General features: G+C 36.3%; 1 protein-coding gene across 1 annotated transcript in view; it reads right to left on the bottom strand.

Moving 5' to 3' along the window:
• Positions 1 to 12,959, bottom strand: part of LOC124607054 (COP9 signalosome complex subunit 7a) — a 38,224-nt gene extending 25,265 nt beyond the window's left edge. The window contains exons 1-4 of the mRNA XM_047139230.1: positions 12,828 to 12,959; positions 12,443 to 12,633; positions 6,655 to 6,819; positions 6,496 to 6,583 (exon numbers count right to left, since the gene is read on the bottom strand). Coding sequence (XP_046995186.1) covers positions 6,496 to 6,583; positions 6,655 to 6,819; positions 12,443 to 12,610 — 421 coding nt within the window. The 5' untranslated portion in view covers positions 12,611 to 12,633; positions 12,828 to 12,959. The remainder of the gene's footprint in view (positions 1 to 6,495; positions 6,584 to 6,654; positions 6,820 to 12,442; positions 12,634 to 12,827) is intronic.
• Between the last annotated feature and the right edge of the window lie 3,680 nt (positions 12,960 to 16,639).

Below are 16,639 nucleotides of genomic sequence, written 5' to 3'. Positions count from 1 at the left end.
TTGATCTTCATGACTGGCTAACAGAGAAACATACCATTGCAGTGCATGGTAAAAAGTGATACTGATGCCTTTTTATGAGTATGGTAAATATGACTTGGGAATGTATATTTGGCTTCCAAGAGATGAACTAATTCAGAAGGCAGATTATGAGAACATACCAGGTCAGTTGAAATCAGGTCAGTTAAGGAAAAGCCACCAAAACTCATCTACCTTCCAGGAGTAATGTACCAGTAATATAGTATGACCAGAAGCTGCACATCATCCAGAAGCATAAAAAGCAAAGACAGTATGAGAACTGCAAAGAAAAGCTGAGAATATTGTGGGAAGTTTAATGCTATGCTCTGTACGGAAAGCTCTCCCAAATGTCGTATCAGGCCTTCACGAAATTTCAGTTTTGAAGAATTTTTAGGTTTAAGCTTTTGTAAATGTTACTTACTGAAATAAAATAATAATTTTGAAATGTTTATTTTGAGTTTATTATTACCAATTTCCTTATGCCTTGTCATTTTTCCTAGTAAGCAGTAAATGACAAAACATCTGCCAAGAGCCCAGCATCCTCAAATGAAGACTGTCAAAATTTCACATTTATGCTACAAATGAAAAAATTTCTTCGTATTTCCCTAAATTGGGTTGCCAGGACACAGTTTTCCAAAAATACAGAATACATGTTAACTAAAAAGAAACTGGGAGCTAATGGGCTAATATACTAACAACTGGAGACTTAAGATTAAATTATTGTAGGAAGAATGTCAAGTACTCTTGCTCTCCTTATAATGATGCACCTCTTCAAGACAATAAGAAACATAACAAGCTTAATCATAATTTTTCCCATGGGCACAAGGTGCTATAACTGTAGTATGGTCACATTGCAAAAACTGTCAGAGCAAAACCAATGGAAGTGGCAATATGCCGATAAACAAGACATTCTTCATTGCATCAGTATCAGATAATGCCATTAATAATGGCTAATAGAGTGACTCTGGTGCATCAGCACTTGTGTCTAAGCACTCATAAATTGGTATTAGCTACACAGGTGGCTGTGGCTAATGAGAATTTTCCCATTAAGGAAACTGGTGACACACACATTGATGCACTGGTTGGAACAGATAAAAAATACTTTAAAATAATCAACATTATTTACATGCCACAGTGAAATATAAATTTTCTTTCTGTAAGTAAGACACTGAAAACGGGAAACTTCATCACCTATGATAAATGAGGCTGTCACATTTATGATACAGACAGGAGTCTATTTTGCAGCAGCATTACTTGATAATGGCCATATACAAAGTGGATGAACCAAATAATTCTGTTAAAGGCAAGTCAGTATTACTATCAAATGATGTGAACTTTTCACTTGAAAGCTTAGGACACTTCAGCCCTCTCAGAACGAAACTCTTGTAAAAGGGCCAATGGCATTATGTAACTACACAGGAGCTATTGACTCTCCATGTGTTGCATGCCTAGAAGGTATTGTTGTTGTTGTGGTCTTCAGTCCTGAGACTGGTTTGATGCAGCTCTCCATGCTACTCTATCCTGTGCAAGCTTCTTCATCTCCCAGTACCTACTGCAACCTACATCCTTCTGAATCTGTTTAGTGTATTCATCTCTCTGGCTCCCTCTACGATTTTTACCCTCCACGCTGCCCTCCAATACTAAATTGGTGATCCCTTGATGCCTCAGAACATGTCCTACCAACCGATCCCTTCTTCTAGTCAAGTTGTGCCACAAACTTCTCTTCTCCCCAATCCTATTCAATACCTCCTCATTAGTTACGTGATCTACCCACCTTATCTTCAGCATTCTTCTGTAGCACCACATTTCGAAAACTTCTATTCTCTTCTTGTCCAAACTGGTTATCGTCTATATTTCACTTCCATACATGGCTACACTCCATACAAATACTTTCAGAAACGACTTCGTGACACTTAAATCTATACTCGATGTTAATAAATTTCTCTTCTTCAGAAACGATTTCCTTGCCATTGCCAGCCTACATTTTATATCCTCTCTACTTCGACCATCATCAGTTATTTTACTCCCTAAATAGCAAAACTCCTTCACTACTTTCAGTGTCATTTCCTAATCTAATCCCCCTCAGCATCACCCAATTTAATTTGACTACATTCCATTATCCTCGTTTTGCTTTTGTTGATGTTCATCTTATACCCTCCTTTCGAGATACTGTCCATTCCGTTCAACTGCTCTTCCAAGTCCTTTGCTGTCTCTGACAGAATTACAATGTCATCGGCGAACCTCAAAGGTTTTACTTCTTCTCCATGAATTTTAATACCTACTCCGAATTTTTCTTTTGTTTCCTTTACTGCTTGCTCAATATACAGATTGAATAACATCGGGGAGAGGCTACAACCCTGTCTTACTCCCTTCCCAACCACTGCTTCCCTTTCATATCCCTCAACTCTTATAACTGCCATCTGGTTTCTGTACAAATTGTAAATAGCCTTTCGCTCCCTGTATTTTACCCCTGCCACCTTCAGAATTTGAAAGAGAGTATTCCAGTTAACGTTGTCAAAAGCTTTCTCTAAGTCTACAAATGCTAGAAACGTTGGTTTGCCTTTTCTTAATCTTTCTTCTAAGATAAGTCGTAAGGTTAGTATTGCCTCACGTGTTCCAACATTTCTACGGAATCCAAACTGATCTTCCCCGAGGTCCGCTTCTACCAGTTTTTCCATTCGTCTGTAAAGAATTCGCATTAGTATTTTGCAGCTGTGACTTATTAAACTGATAGTTTGGTAATTTTCACATTTGTCAACACCTGCTTTCTTTGGGATTGGAATTACCTAGAAGGTAGACAGACAAAATTACCCTTGCAGCATTCTAAGTCGAGAACAATTCTTGAACTAATACATTCCAACTTGTGTTGACTGAAGGTACCAAGGTAAATTGGGATCTGAGAAAGATATATTTCTACACACTTAGCAAAAAAAAGTACTTTAAACTACCACAAATTTGAAAAAAAAAAAACTAGTAGAAAAATGGAGAGGAAGTAAAACACATATTTTGCAGCACACAGACAATGCTAAGGAATATGCGAACCAGGATAAGTAATCTCATTAAGGATTAAGATACCAAACAACAGTATCTTGCACATCTGAACAAAACGGGTAACACGAAAGTACAACAGAACATCAGTTGTAAAAAGTACATACATTTACTATTTGATGTAGGATTATCAAAAAGATATTGTCCAGAGGAAGCTGAATATTTTATTAACTCATCACCTACAAAAGCCTTAAAATGCACCATACCAGAAGAAGCACTTACCAGAAAGAAACCAGACCTTGGGCATCTAAAAATACTTGAAAACGAATTAATAAAGGCAAGACATGTGATATTTAAAGCAAATAGGGCTTAGCTGACTAATCAAATACAATCAGTCCTTGAAAAGTCTTCCGAATCACGCAGAGAAAGATGGAAAATTCAACATAACAACTCACAAAGAGTTGAGTCTGAACTTGTTATTTATGAGAACTGCGACACCTCATATCTTTAATCCAATAAAAACAACTCAAAAGTGTCAAACTCACCTAGGAGAAATAAAAATTCTCAACCTCATAGAAAATTCAAACAAATATTTAACACATGTAATTTAGATTAATTATCACTGGAAGAAAGTTTGTAAAGTGAACAACCAAACGAATGGCTTCCAGTGATTAAAGAAATGTTGCATTCACATACCAAAAATATGACACGAAAAACATCTGTTCTACAGTAGATAAAATGCCAAAAGACACAAAGTGTATTTTAAAAAGTAAGAAGGATCTTTGAGGACACTGTTTAATACAAAGTACAATTAAAGGGTGCAACTATGAAGACTTCAGTTATACACTACTTGGGCCTTCCGCATTCCTACAAGGCGATTTAAAAGAACAGATTTGTGTCAGAATCTCAGAAATCTATTTTGTCACTGGAACTACTAAAGATATGTGTATCTAGAGACTTAAAACAGTTTGTGAGTTAAACTATGTGGTCTTGACTGGAATATGAAACAGAAGAAAGTGCTCCTAAAAGCTGCACTTTACAGCATATCCACAAGTTTATAAGAAGAATAATGGAAGTAAACTTACATAAAGTTATCAATGTTGATTTTTTTAGCAATAATCCACAAGAGAAGAGCAGCTTAAAAAGAACTCAAAGAGCAATTTAAACTGAGAGAGCCATGAGAAGTGAATTGTTTGACATCAGAATCACAAGACATTGCAAAAGGTGATTTTTACGAATGGATCCATCCCATTACACACAACAAATTCTGGAAAAATACAACATAAAGGACTGCAATGGAGTATTGACCACTTAACAATCAAATACTCACAAATGATGGGCACACCAAGACAGAGAGAGAAAAGCTGTGAGAAATATTCCCTACATAGAAGCTGTGAGCAGTTTAATGCATGCACAAAAGGAAACAAGAGCTGACCAGTATATTCAACCGCTGTTGTAATTTGCTTCAGCAAAAATTTAGGCATGGCTCACTGGTAACCAATTATAAAAGAATCCCACAACACTTGAAAGGAGCTACAGACTTTAAAATTAATTTTTTAACAAATAGAATTACAACATAACTGGGTACAGTGATGCCGACTGGCCACGAAAAAGAAACAGTCGACAGTAGCTCTATCAATAACTGAAGCTGATTACATGACCCTTACTTCAGCTTGTCAAGAGGCTCTCTGGCAGCGAAGGATAGCTACTGAAATTTCTCCATTCCCTGAAAATGGCTTAAATAAACTTCTCAGTGACAAGAAAGGTGCCAAAAACAAGTGGTTACCATGGCAGAACCGAACACATTGATGTAAGACATGTATACTACGGCGAAATGTGATTCATCTCCAGTTATAGAAGAACAAGTTCTGACAGAGCATCTGCTTGGTATGCTGACAAAGTTGCTGTTGAGAACAACAACATCAAATTATTAAGCTGTTTGGACTGAGAGCACGAAGATTGAAGAGGTGGTGTTGCAAATGAAAATCTATGCTTCCACTAGTTTATGTATTCTTTGTCAACACACACATTAAAAACTGCACTACTGTATTCTACTGATAACAAATGACTGAACTGGTTATCTTAATTGAAGAGAGGTAAATGACATTAGGAAGTAAGAACAACATACTTGGCATTTGACATGCTGCCCCATAGCAGGCTAGGCTGTTACAGTAAATTCACAGTTGAGTGGCTCGAAGACTTGTAAGTAACAGAACCCAATAACTTGTCCTTGACAGCAAATGTTCTTCAGAGACAAGGTTATCATCAGGAGTGCCCCAGGGAAGTGTGATAGGACTGCTGATGTTCTCTATATACATGAATGATTTGGCACACAGGGTGGGCAGCAATCTGTGGTAGACAGTAAGGTGTTGAAATTGAGTGACTAGGAAGATACACGACACCTTAGACAAAATTTCTTGTTGGTGTGATATAGCGGCTAAGTCTAAATGTGGAAGAATGTAAGTTAATGAGGATGAGTAGGAAGAACAAACCTGTACCGTTTGGCTACAGTATTACTAGCGTCCTGATCAACACAGTAAAGTCCTTTAAATATATGTGCATAACACAGCAAAGCAATATGAAATGGGATGAGCATGTGAGACCTGTGGTAGGGAAAGCAAATCGTCAACTTCAGTTTATTGGGAGAATTGCAGGTAAGAGCGGTTTACCTGTAAAGGAGGCTGCATATAGGACACTGGTGCAATGTATTCTTGAGTACTGCTGAAGTGTTTGGCATCTGTACCAGGTCTAATTGAAGGAAGACAAACCAATTCAGAGGTGAGCTGCTAGATTTGTTACTCGTATGTTCGAACAACATGTAGGGGTTACAGAGATGCTTCGAGAATGCGAATGGGACTCCTGGAGGAAAGGCAACGTTCTTTTCGAGAAACACTGTTGAGAAAATTTAGAGAACCAGCATTTGAAGCTGACTGCCAAATGATTCTACTGCCGCCAACATATATTGCACGTAAGTACCACGAAGATAAGATTCGAGAAATTAGAGTTCATAAGGAGGCATACAGACAGTCATTTTTCCCTATCTCTATTTGCGACTGGAACAGGACAGGAAATGACAAGAGTATCTATGTAGATGTGTGAGAATGATTGCGATAAATGAAGAGGCCTTTGACAGTAGTAGGTGAAAAATTCCTGCTGCTGCAGCAGATGATGATCATAATAAACATATGTTTCAGTATGAAGAAGACATTTCAGATTTCCACTAAATGGTTTGCAACATCAAAGATAACATCAATCAAGTGCTTAATATTGCAAAACCACGAGGAAATGTTTGAAGTTGGCATTGTACATCAGCTGATGTGATACCCCTCCTCCATTGGCTTTTAATATTAGATAAAAACATTAACTTTTAATGACAAAGGGAAAATGTTGGTGATTCCTTAAACAATTAGATATTATACATTATTCACTTTTTTTAGTAACAGTGGTACAACACACAACAACCATTGCAGTATTTCCAAACAAGAAACTTACCAGCATAAATGGCTTCAATGATGAGATCTTCCAAATCTCTCACGTTCTTCATATCCAGTTCTTGTAGTAATACTGAATAGGGAATACACTAAAAACAAAGTAAAAATTAATATATCTAGAATTTACCAGAAAATGTAATTCCAACTACATTCCAATTACCTTCGACTTTGTGGCGAGTGTAACTATTGTTAGATGTTGTAATTTCTTTTTCTGCAAAGGTGTCAAATCCAGGAGCTGAGCTTTATTTTCTAGATATTGTTTGTAAGTTCCATATGCAAATAAATGCAATGCTCGGTAATAGGGTGCATGAGGGCCACTTTCTAACTGTAAATAATAAATGAGTAATAAGAAACATTAATGTTTCCAAGTTCTTCACAGAATATTTTATTACAAAACTTACCAATATTGCATTCTATGAAATGCATGGCTTTTAAAATAGGCAAGAAAGTTAAAAAAACACATCTGAGTGTTTAGACGAAACAAACCTCAAAATATCTTGACAGTGCCCAAGATAAACAGATGAAGGGGTGCCGAGAGACATGAAATATTGTGTGTGTGTGTGTGGGGGGGGGGGGGGGGTCAGAGAGAGAGAGAGAGAGAGAGAGAGAGAGAGAGAGAGAGAGAGAGAGAGAGAGAGCGCGCGCTAGCTTCAGTGTGCCTGTGAGAGTTTGTTACTTGTGTGCAGCACAATAAAACTAAAAATGGAATGTTAAAATTATCAAATATATACATGCAAATGTCTAGAGTTAAAATTTAATTTAGATAAATTAGGAATACTTGAAAGCTGAGAAGAGTGAAATTACATAGTAATTATGAAATTTATCATAACATAGAAAACATATTGCAAGTAATGAGAAAAAGAAGACCAGTATTTTTTGGACATTTATATCGAATATAAGACAGTGGATTAACTATAAAGATCTTCAAGTATTTGTGGGATACGAAGTCAACAAGGTGGATCCATAAAGTAAAAAAGGATTTAGAAAAAAATAATACAAAAAGTTAAAGAAACAACTGACAGAAGGGTTTAGGGAAAGTATTTACTACAAAAAGATTCCAAGGTGAGAGAGTAAAAAAATAAATAAATAAATAAATATTGGTGGTCTGAAGTGGTCAGAAGACAGGAAGAACGCACAGTGGAAAAAAAGAACAGAGTGAATAAGGAATTGAAACTGGCTCATGGTCCTGAGTTTAATCATCTGAGGAGGGGGAGGAATGAAAATTTGACTACTACTAGAGTGCCAAATGGGTACAAATACTTATAGGGAAACTTTTGTTAAGTTAAATAAGAAGTTACCGGTATAATATGAACAGTATGCTCAGAAACATAAAACCATACAATATACAAATATGTTTGTGTAACAATTTGTGGGATATGAATAGAAATCACAATGGATCAGCTATAAATACAGCAATGTAGTTAAAGCACAGAGACTTCTATTCATTGGTAGGATACCGGAAAATGCAATCCTTCTACAAAGGTGAATTCTTACAAAAAACTAATGTAACTCATCCTAGAATACTGCTTTTATTAATGTACAGAAATAAGGGCAGCACATATGGTCACTGTGTGTGTGTGTGTGTGTGTGTGTGTGTGTGTGTGTGTGTGTGAATCATAAGAATGCCACAGATGCTGAAAAACTTTACCTGGCAGGCCATTTAATATAAGATGCCACATAACTCATAAAAGCCTACATAACAAGTATCAAGGACCACTACTGCATGAAGAATCTCATTACACTACAACATACTATGCATTCCTCCTGTAAGGAACACAAAGACAAAAGTAGACTAACTACAGTTCAGACACATGGCTACATGGAAGTGGTACAATGGGGAGTGCCGTGTTCTGCTCTGTTTGCGGAGTATGTACGTACATGTGGGAAATATAATCGTAACTGAAATGAAGTTAGTGTTTTACTTTAACCTTTAGCTTTGACAAAATCACAGGCACAAAGCACTATCTCATAATAAAATTACAAAAAAGGTTAGAAACATTTAACTCTACACTTATTAACCTAAAAATGGTCAAAGCTTAGCAACAAGCAGTAGTCTTCTCATCACACGAAATTAGCATTTCAAAATACAGAAATTGATACATAATCCAACAAATTGCAAAACTTGTACCCTAGTCCCTTTATTTATCTACAGTAAGATTGGCAAGCATCAACTAGGAGTGAGTGAAACTAAAGTAGTAAGTTACTAAGAGAGAAAGAAATTAGAAACTTCCAGTCAATAGTATTGAACTAAAGGAGTAAATTACTCCACGAGAAAAATTTTCATTTACTTCCAAGTGCTCTTGGAGTTCTGTGCTTTAAGTGTCGAATTCTATAGATTACCTGGACTACAAAGAATATATGGAGATGGGGGTAGAGAGGAACACCCCAAGAATGAGAGTTGTAATGGAGAGAAGAGACCCATCTGTGATGTATAGTGACAGTGATTTCAAAGAGAAGTTTGGGTTCTGTATGGAATCTTTTGTTGCTGCTTGGTATGCTCCCACCGCAGAATGCAGGACAAGGTTCATGACTATGGGATGAAGCTCCATCTTCAGGAGTTTCATTGCTACCTTCAGTGAGTTATCATCTTCGAAGTTGCTTGAAAGAACCACATTATCATCAGATGTGTCACCGTCGTCAACTCCAGGTATACCCTTGAAAACTTTTGGGTTAATGTCAACAACCATTTGGCTTATATTGTCGATCTTTGTCTCACCTACTCCACTGCCAGTTTGAAATTGTTCTTAATTACATTTAGCTTTCATTTTCTTCGCTTTGGTTTTCAAGCCTTCCAAATTACTTTAAACTGTTCATGACCTTTGTGTAAGAGCATTGCATTCAATGTGTATATTTTCCCAAGCTTTCTTTTTCCTATTTAGCATGTTGACCTTGTGCTTTTTATACTCAATAGTAGTTATGTGCTTTTTCGTTATTTCAGCAAACCGCTCTTTTTCATTTTCTGGCATGTTTTTTGAACGTTTCTGGCTACCTCCATGTTGCTGCTAGCTCCTATCTCAAACTGGTGCTTAAATTAATATGTGTCATGAACAAACAATGGACATTTGTAGTTGTAGATGGCAGAGTTAACAAAAGAGTCATCCATTAATAGCATGTTTCTGTTTCATAATACACAGATCTGATCAATAATTAGTATAATAGCATTTAGATTTTCCAATTTTAATAATTCGATTTAATAATCCTTTCTAGCTTCTTAAAGTATAGTGATAAGCATAAATTACGCAAAAAGCAATGCAATAAAGTCTGCCAACAATCAATATTTTCCAAGGGGGGGAATGTAATGCACATGCCGGCAGTGTGCAAAACTGGCTTACTACTATAGTAAAAAGGTGTTACTACTTTAGTTACAACTAAAGAAGTATATAGAAATTGAGCTCTCCAACAGTTACTAAAGGAGTATATTACTACAGAAGTCATTTACTAAAGTAGTCCAGACTAAAGAAGTAAGAGTTACTACAAACGTAATTGACACTAGTTCGGTGCTCGCCACCCAAAATGTAAATGGTGAAAAACCTGTTCACCAATAGCTACGTGGTTAGTTTGCTGTAATTATAGAACACATTATACACAACAACATACAACAGATGGTAAAGGTTAGGAACATTGAAAAATAAGTGCTGAGCATGCTAATTAATGCGTATCTACTAATGGACAAATGGCCTCTCAACAATGTATCAATTAACGTGTTACTTTGGGATAGTAAGTTGCGAAATCTCTATTTACTTTTCTTTAACATTAATACTGTATAACACGTTATATGTCCTTAATGTTCTGTAGAAACTTAATGTTCAATCTGAGTATGCCTGGTTAGGTGTAAGAGGGCCTCAAGACCCTAATCTTGCCAGGTAAAATAAATGCATAAATAAATAAATAAATCAACTATTGTACTTGTGACAATACACTCCACAGCAACTGATCAATAGTCAGTACACTTCAGGCAACAAGAACACTATCGAGATAAGATACTTGAAATCTATAGGCCACACATACCTTGAAAACCCAACCACAGAACTTACAAATTTTTAAATAAACACGAGAGGCAGCAGAACTTAAGATTCGAAACATTATGTCAAACATTATTCTGTGTTTCTTACAGGCATTTCTTCTACATCTACGACAGGACTTGCATACTATTCCCAACATAATGATTACCGAATATCTGTAATCTATTGTATCAACTACATTGTCTGATCACACTCCCAATGGATTAAATTATTTAATTATAGAAGCAAAGAACTGAGTTAATGATAATTATCGGACATTTTTCCTATCAAATGTTGTTCGATATTAGACTAGCTGTTTCATAAACTGCTTTTGACAGGAAAACTATCTTGTAATTACCATCAGCCCAGTTCTTTGATTCTATAACAAAATACTTTGAGAGGAAGTTAAAATTATTTAATGAGTTTGGATTGTGGCAAATCATCATAACTGGTACAACAACGTAATGCAAATATTCAGTGACCATCTCTGAATCTACATCAATACTTTGCAAACTGCTGAAGTGCATCACAGACACTACTTCCCACTGTACCAGTTATTACGGCTTCTTCCTATCTCGTTTGTTTATGGTGCACAGGAAGAATGACTACATTAAAATGTCTCTATGTGCATTGTAAATAATCTGATGTCCTAATGAGCTCTACAGATGCTATTCCATTATATGAGAATCATACTCAAGTACTATCACAAAAGCTAATGGCAGAGCAATCAAAACTACTGACTGAGGTAAACAAAATAATTTCTTTGTCTCCAACATGCCAAAAAAACAAGTTACAAAGAATTCTACTGAGCACTGACATTAAAGTGGCCAATTTAAATCCATGCAATAAGCACTGGCTGGTAGTTTATAGACAGTAATGGCAACCTCATTCACTTGTACCACAAATACCAAAGATAAGTACGCCATGGTTACAACATAACATTCAATCTGAGGTATGTTCTACTTCATCTTTTCATAAACATGAGTTACTCTGTACTTTATGATGGACCAAACCGTAACAACATGCAAACAGTGTGCAAATTACAGATGATACACATGTTTGTAGCTTTAAGATAATTTAGATCATATGTAATACAGATAAACTCTCATTATTAGGAACAAAATAAGTTGATTTAGTTTGTATCTTTAATCCAGAACACTTGCTTCATATTTCTAATTTATACAGGCATATCGATAATCGCTTTCAACACATTTACTCCAATCGTAACAGGTATGCGAGGAACAACATTTTGGACATCTGTGAAACTAAAACAGAGGCTATCACATGGCATCCTGATGTGGGGCACAGCCTGACTGACTTTCCACATCAAGTACCTAATGAAATATGTTCAAATGTGTGTGAATTCCTAAGGGACCAAACTGCTGAGGTCATCGGTCCCTAAGTACCCAACACATGGGGGTTCCAATGAAGTACTTTGTACTGGTACGTACCTTGAGACATCACAGTGGCTGCTGGAAATCATACTGCAAATCACTAACAACTGTACAATGTCTTCAATAAGTAAAGTTGTGCTTCATCTTAAATAAGTAACAACACAACTGTCCCCCCCCCCCCCCCAACATTTAGCTCAGGGTTAAGAGGGATGATTTCTCTGAGGCCCAGTAAACAACCTGGAGTAAATACTAGTTCATAGCAAATGCAACAATATTACAATGATATTTCAATCATTTTCCACTCTTCACAAAAACAATGAAGTTCCATTTATATTCTGCATGCAATTTCATGATTCGATGTACTACACAATCCAATGTGCTCCATGCTAAATTCAACATATGCCACAATCCCGAGTGAAGAAATCGAGACTATAAGAAAATGCTTAAGCACTACTGAACGCAAATCTATGTTGTATTGAATGTCCACATTTACTAAGAAATGCCGATGATGACGTGACTGTGTACACCCGAGGTAATGCAGCATAAAACTTACTTCAATTACATTCGGCATATCTAACAGTTCGCCAAACACATGGACACCAGGAGCTTCTAAAACTTGTTTGATAAGTTCCACTGCTGCAGCTCCTTTTGCAGATTTGGCCAACAAAACAAACTGTTCTAAAGGGTTGTTACTCGTAGCAGTTCCCTTGTCGGTTGTCATGTTGACTCTCTCCCAATCTGCAACTATAAGGCACTATATGTCACAGGACGTCAAACCAGCCCAAACAACAACAACAACAATAAAATTTAAATCACAATACTTAACACCCCACAACGAGGAGGTTATCAGTTATAAAAGACTGAAGTTCCACTGCATTTGGAAGATATAAGTGAAACTAATTTCAAATTGAGAAACGAAGTGTGATGAATGATCTTACTTCACTTAAGAAAAAAACTTATTTTCTCGGCTCATCCACTCTTGCTGCACTCTACTGACAATTCAAACTCCAAGCAAAATCCTTATTTTCACAGACATTCCAAGTGATTGTTCTCTCTCCATCCCAAAGATAGGGAAGACGATACTTTACTTCTTTGCTCCGTCCCGTATAAGTTCGCTTGCACCACAGAGATACATTTATGTCTGTGGTCTGCACAACTACGATTACCTAGGGCATTCATATATAGACAAACCCATACAGGAAAACATATTCCGTCTATTCTCATGTCTAAATCATCGATTTTGTATTTGGTGTAGAGTACGAGTATCAGATCATTAATTCAATACTAGCAGGACTTTTTACTGAAGACAATTTCAAGCTGAATAAAGACAATCTCTATTTATCGGAGTTCTTGTAAGTTGCAATCTAGCAGTAGGCTGGCAAGGTGGAACGGAGTGTCGCGTCACGTCAAAATGTTCCACAGTCCATATCAGCAGCATGGAATGTCAAGTCACATCACGTAACGTCACATCAAGTTTGAGGAAGAAAGTTTTGATGTTGAAGTTGGTGGAGGGGAAACAGTATCGAGATCTGCTAACATAACACGTAAATCTACTTTCGTCGCGCTCATTCACGTTGCTGTACTGAGCATCGTGCTTCTGTTTCTTCTGGTTAACGTGCAGTTACGGGGTCGGTGGTTTCTGCATCATGCTTGGATGCTGGGAACAGTGCGACGATGAGACGGACAATCATGAGTCAGATACAGATAGCGTATGAGAATGTTTTCCTAAGTACTTTTCTTTTCGTAAATGAAGTTAACTTACTATACTTAATTTTTGTTGTGATGACAGACTTTTTTATGTTGTTAGCTTTCACAAATAAAGTTGGCTTATAGCTTTGTTTGCCTCGTAGGAACTTAGAATTTACACTATGTGCAATTAGTGGTACGATGTTAGGTTTCATAACTGCGAATTTTTTTTAGATGTTTATATATTCTGAGATTTATTCTAATTTTGTGGTAGTCTGCAGTAGCTGAATATAATTTCTTTTTTTCAGAGCGGAAGAATGTAACTTATTAGAATTTAGTTTGATGTCTGTTGACATACAAGGTTTCCAAATAACGCAATGAAATTGCTTATTATGGATTATAAGGTCGGCTAGTTATTTACATATCTGTCAGAGTGTTATTTATTTGTGGGCCTATTTTAGAAATTATTGTAAGTGATGGCGACTGATATTGAGTCAGTTTAATTTTCAGGGTGCAGACGTAAAGTGATGTTTCTAACAGGTGCTGCTGGGTACAAAAAGAATACGCAAAAAATGTTTTTCTGAAATGGTCCTTGTTAATGCATACCCACACAGAAGGATCTCACTGCACAGATGTATGCAGATATCACAACTGCACAGATAAATCTTTACTTGTCAACAGGAGATTTGCACAGCTATGAGATGTGTATAAACCTGAGTTGTAAGACCGAGTGAAATTACCCAAATTTATAGCTTCAAATCACATTTGCACAGAAAAATTAGAGTGTGTGGACAGGAGATCGCTGCAAATCTGGCACTAAAACGTGTTCCGGTCAGCAGTTTGTTCAATCAGGTGATTCTCTTCTGTGGGCTCATAGTGAATTTTAAAATTCACACGTTAGTCTCCTCGATTTTAAAATGGAGAGTTCATTGCCGAATTTATCGAAATATATAAGAGTCATACAAGTCTGTGGAAAATAAAAAACACAGAATACAGCTTTGTGATAAGAAGGCAGTTGCTTATAATTCTTTAACAGAGAAAGAACGGCAAAGAGGAAACGGTTCATAGTTTCAAAACAATTCTTTACAGACTGTTTACCACAAAGAGATAAGCAAAATAACAAAACTTAGTCGATTTGGAGCCGGGAGATTGTTAGCACACTTTGACTCAGTACTGGCTCATTCCATAATCTAATGTGAATCGTGAGAATGTGGCAAAAAAGTAGGCCCTATCTGTTCTAAAGAAGAGTACTACCAGAATATTGTGTAAAGCTCATAATGAAAGATCATTGGAGTGTGCCATCAGATATACAGTTCTTATTACACTTCTTTTACCTTCTAATATAATATGTTCACAATAAGAATGTTTCAGAGGAGAAGTGTAGAATTCATCACCACAACAGTAGAGGTAAAATTTTCCAGATATACTGTGAATCCCATATATATTGTAAATTCCAGAATGGAATTTAATAGTTTGGTGCAAAAGTTGCTAGTAGACTTCATACAGGGAACTGAAGATCTTGACTTAGAAAGAAACTGAACTATAGGTGAATCGTCACATGTATAACTTTTAAGAATGCACTGTGTCTCAAACATGCCTACAATTTTATAAATATTATCTGTAACTAGTCAGAATAGAGGTATGGTTCTTCACTTGCCTTCACGACAGCGTAAATAACCTCATGTGTGATTTCACTCAACGCACGTTTCGTAACTGCAGTGCCAGAACCTTGTAATCTTAACATCATTGTCAGCCGCTCATGTGGAGAAATTGCTCTCCTCATACAAGACAGATTTTTCTGTATTGTACTATGAGTGTCAAGAGATAATTATGCGTTTGTAAATCCACCCCTGTAAAATTGGCAGTGGTCTCAAAGCATTTAGAAAATTGTCTTTGTATGAGAATATCAGTAGCATAGCTCCGAGATGCAAGCATTACTGGGCAGAGAGAGTAGGGATGCTGAACACCAATATCTGAGCATTAAACAAAGCTTCAGTATACTGTGAGACATGTGGCTGTGCAGTCACACTTATGTATCCTTGGGTCGCAAATTAAGTATTGTCTGCTCACAATAGTCCTGTCTCCATTATTAGAACTTTCTTTAAACCCAAAAGAGGAAACTTCCACATTGGTGACACTGTGTCAACTGCATACCACATACCACAATGAGTAAGTGTTCGTTTCGTTTTGGTTAATGCATATTAACAAAGTGGCCACCTTTTATTGGACATAACTATTCACCAGCCCCTCGCAACTCTGCCAAATAGATGAAAATGAGTGAACTGTTTCAAGTGAAGTGTTTCAAATGTGAAGTCCTGCCAGACACATGTGACAGAAATAAGCGTAGTCATAAGAATCCCTCTTATACTTCTAAACTACTTAATCTGAAAAACCGATTTTCATTATATTAAGATTTTCTACAGCCTACAAAAGACAGATACAGCTAATGTAAGATTCTTAAGAGCTAGAAAAGATTATAAACATGCAATCAATGAGGTTAAGAAACCACATAATGCATTTGGTATAGGGTCAACCAAAAATAAATGTAAGACAATATGAAGTGTAATAAACTCAGTGGTTAAATCAAACAAAAAGAGGCTGTAATAGTATCACTAGTTGAATTTAACAACTTTTGTATACAGTTTGTTAATGAAATATGTGAAAGCATTGTTAGCCCTTGAGGAAATTATCTCATCTCATAAAAAGTCATAATGTAAACTGTGCTTCAAAGATGAATTTCTTTCTCAGTGGTAACATCAGATGTCATGTTAAGTATAGTAAATAATTTTATGCCTTCTGATATTGTAGATATATATGATGTTTCTGGTAACATGCTAAAAATGATAATTAGTTATACTCTATTCCCTCTTACTTATTGTATAAATAAATGTTTAGTTGAAGGTTTATTTCTAGAGTCATTAAAAATCTATAATTGGGTCCGTTTATAAGAAGTGAGAGATAAATTGCCCAGCTAGTTGTCATCCAGTATGCTTGACACTGATTTTATATGAAGTACTAGAACCCATCACCTTTCAGCAGGTAAGTGACTATTTGGAACATTGTA

This window comes from Schistocerca americana, chromosome 3 (genome assembly GCF_021461395.2).
Source record: "Schistocerca americana isolate TAMUIC-IGC-003095 chromosome 3, iqSchAmer2.1, whole genome shotgun sequence".
In the NCBI taxonomy this organism is placed as follows: Eukaryota; Metazoa; Arthropoda; class Insecta; order Orthoptera; family Acrididae; genus Schistocerca; species Schistocerca americana.
Note: the sequence above shows the minus strand (reverse complement) of the source record. Positions and strands in the feature narration are given on the sequence as shown.